This window comes from Atta cephalotes (assembly GCF_000143395.1).
Source record: "Atta cephalotes unplaced genomic scaffold scaffold00036, whole genome shotgun sequence".
NCBI lineage: Eukaryota > Metazoa > Arthropoda > Insecta > Hymenoptera > Formicidae > Atta > Atta cephalotes.
Window position 1 is genome coordinate 2358004 of NW_012130100.1, and position 2994 is coordinate 2360997.

Sequence of the window (2994 nt, forward strand, 5' to 3'; positions counted from 1 at the left end):
ATATATATATATATATATATACATACCATATACTCGTAATGCTGTCAAAAAAACAGTGGAAGCCTGTATTACATGAAAAGAGCAATTATCTTTTTTTTCTTTGAATAATATCTCATTGAAATACGTTGCGTTATAATGCGTATGTTTATATGTTTAATAGTTTCAACAATAATAGTATATAGTTTTAACAATAATGCTTTGTGCTAATCCATATAAGCACTAATATTAATCTTAGGTATATATTAGTATTAATATTTTAAGTACAGAATTACAGAATTACATTGACTTTTATTATAATTTTAATATTTATATAATAAATTTAATATTATAATAGTTTAATATTATAGTATATATTTAATATTATAGTAGTTTATATAATGTTTATAGTAGTTGTATAAATACACTTACAAAATATTTGAATAATTATCAATCTGTTTCAGTACGTGTTTCTTGATGGGTCCATTTCATCAATTTAAGAAGATGTTTGCATCGACAAGAATAATTGCAACTATATTAGTATTTGTCTCAATTATTTTGACACTTTTTGCAGCTTTACATGTAAGTACTTGATATTTCTTGTTTTTTTATATATTTTTAATACTTTGAATATTTATTACACTTTTGTTTTCAGTTGCACAATCCTGGTCTAGCTCTTCTTTTTATAATCATTCAGTCACTAGCTATGACATGGTATTCCTTATCATATATACCATATGCTCGTGATGCTGTTAAAAAGACAGTGGAAGCCTGTATTACATAAAAAGAGCAATTATCTTTTTTTTTCGTTATATCTAAATTTGTAAGAAATATCATTTAATTTTTTCAATATTTTAAAGTTTCAGTCATTTTGTAACACTGAATATTGATTATATTTTATATTTATAACAAGTAAATAGATTAAAACGTTCTATAAATTAATTGTAATATAAATAAGTATAATTAATGGTAATATTATTTGTAATTATAAGAAAAATAACAATATTGTGTTTTTCTTGTGTAATAAATAATATATTTACTTTGATATTGTAAAGCTAACGAATTCTATTCTACATTATTTTTATTAGAAATAAGTTGTCTATGTAATTAACACATTTAAAATGATGATATATTGTTATATCTTCAGCATTTATTGTTTTTAACATTTTGATAAAAATTTTTATACACAAGGTTGAGTAAGTTAATGTTTTTAAAATTAAATTAAGTTAAAATAAATAGCTTATAAAATAAATAAAATTAAGTTAAAAGTTAAAGGAATAAAAAATTAATAAAAGTTAATAAAAGTTAAGATTGAATTAACTTAATATACTATTAACTTAATATACTTTTATTATTATTGTTTTAATGAATATTCTTTTACAAGCTATTTAATATTTATTAAATAATTATGTTTTCAATCTAAATTTATTCTTTTAATATTTTTAATACTTCTTTAATAAAGTTGAAATGAAATACTAAAACATATACAAAGAAATTACTTACAAAGTAAATATATATTTGCAAGTATAATAAAAATAGAAGCTATGAAGAATACGTTCATACTTCAGCATAGTTTGTTGACTAAATGCATCGCTTGTTGAGATATTTACAAGTAATACTTTCTATTTAGTTAATCTAGTTGACACAAGTTAACACGATTGTTATACGATTTTTCTTAGCATGAATAACGAAGACATCGGTACTTCTGCTGATTTGTGTCATTAAATGGAAAGTACAAAGGCCAATATTCTGTACATAATTGAAATCGTACAGAATCATATATTTGGACAGGAAAAGTTTTGTATACTTTGTATACAAACTCAGTTTAATATTTAAAATTATAAATATTAGAAGACAGCCTCCTATTACAAGATAAGCCTAATATAAGATAGCATTTTTGCTAAACTAATAAATGCTATCTGTTGATTCCACCCTGAATTTGTTATTCTTAGGTTGAAAATTATATAGTGAAAAATGCATTATTATTTGGATCGTGCTTGTAATCGTAAAAGATTTTAGAATTTAGATGTTTTCAAGTTTTATTGAGATGAATCTTTAAACCTTGTTTATTATTTAATAAGTAAATATTTGGCAATAAATGCTTCATGTAGTAGATAGAGATTATTTTTCAGAGCAAATAGTTCGTATCTATTAATAATTAAATTTTAGACAAATTTAGTATTTTCTCTTGAATTAATTCTATTATTTCAGTTAAGTTAATGACATTGAGAAAAATCAGTGGCGATTTATAATATAGAAATGAAAATAACTCAAATTCAATATAATTTAGCATTATGGATTTAAGAATATATTCTATTAGATATGTTTTAGATTACTTGTATGTATAATGTCAATTGAAAATGTTTTATAAAATATTTTCTATTTTATGTGCTAAATGCATATATGCAGTATTTATTTTGTAGGACATTTATAGTATAATAAACTTCAAGTATTCGCTTTTGCTTATAAAATAAAAAATAATTAAGAAAACTTTTTCTAGCCTACTCTACCTATGGCATTAGTATATGTGTATAAATATCCTAATGCATAAATGGATAATATAATTGTTTTATAATATCCCAATTTTTTACATAATGATTCGATGAAAATTATGTAAATATTCGAACTTTCATGAGAGCTAGTAAAATTACGTACAGAATAATTAAAATTCTATAAAATCTTGTTGTAATTATTTACCAATTTACGTAACCCCTTATCAAGATTATAATTGGACAATTTATGAAGAACTACTGTCTCTGCTACTGTCTCGTTTATGAAATTGAAATTGTTTTTGAACTCTGAAATTGTTTTTAAACGAAATAATAAAATTTTAATAAAATTGGACATTTTGCACTCAAAAAGTTGCGTCATTTGGAAGAAAACTTCAAAATATGTAATTTTAATGTTACAAAATTGTTGCTAGTGCTTATAATTCTAATTACTAATATCTAATTTTATTGTATCTTATAGTAAATAATTTGACATATGTAATTCAATATGAGAAATAAGATATTATAC

General features: G+C 21.8%; 1 protein-coding gene across 1 annotated transcript in view; it reads left to right on the forward strand.

Moving 5' to 3' along the window:
- Positions 1-1021, forward strand: part of LOC105621691 (vesicle transport protein SFT2A) — a 3208-nt gene extending 2187 nt beyond the window's left edge. The window contains exons 3-4 of the mRNA XM_012203156.1: positions 441-558; positions 632-1021. Coding sequence (XP_012058546.1) covers positions 441-558; positions 632-760 — 247 coding nt within the window. The 3' untranslated portion in view covers positions 761-1021. The remainder of the gene's footprint in view (positions 1-440; positions 559-631) is intronic.
- Positions 1022-2994: the final 1973 nt, after the last annotated feature.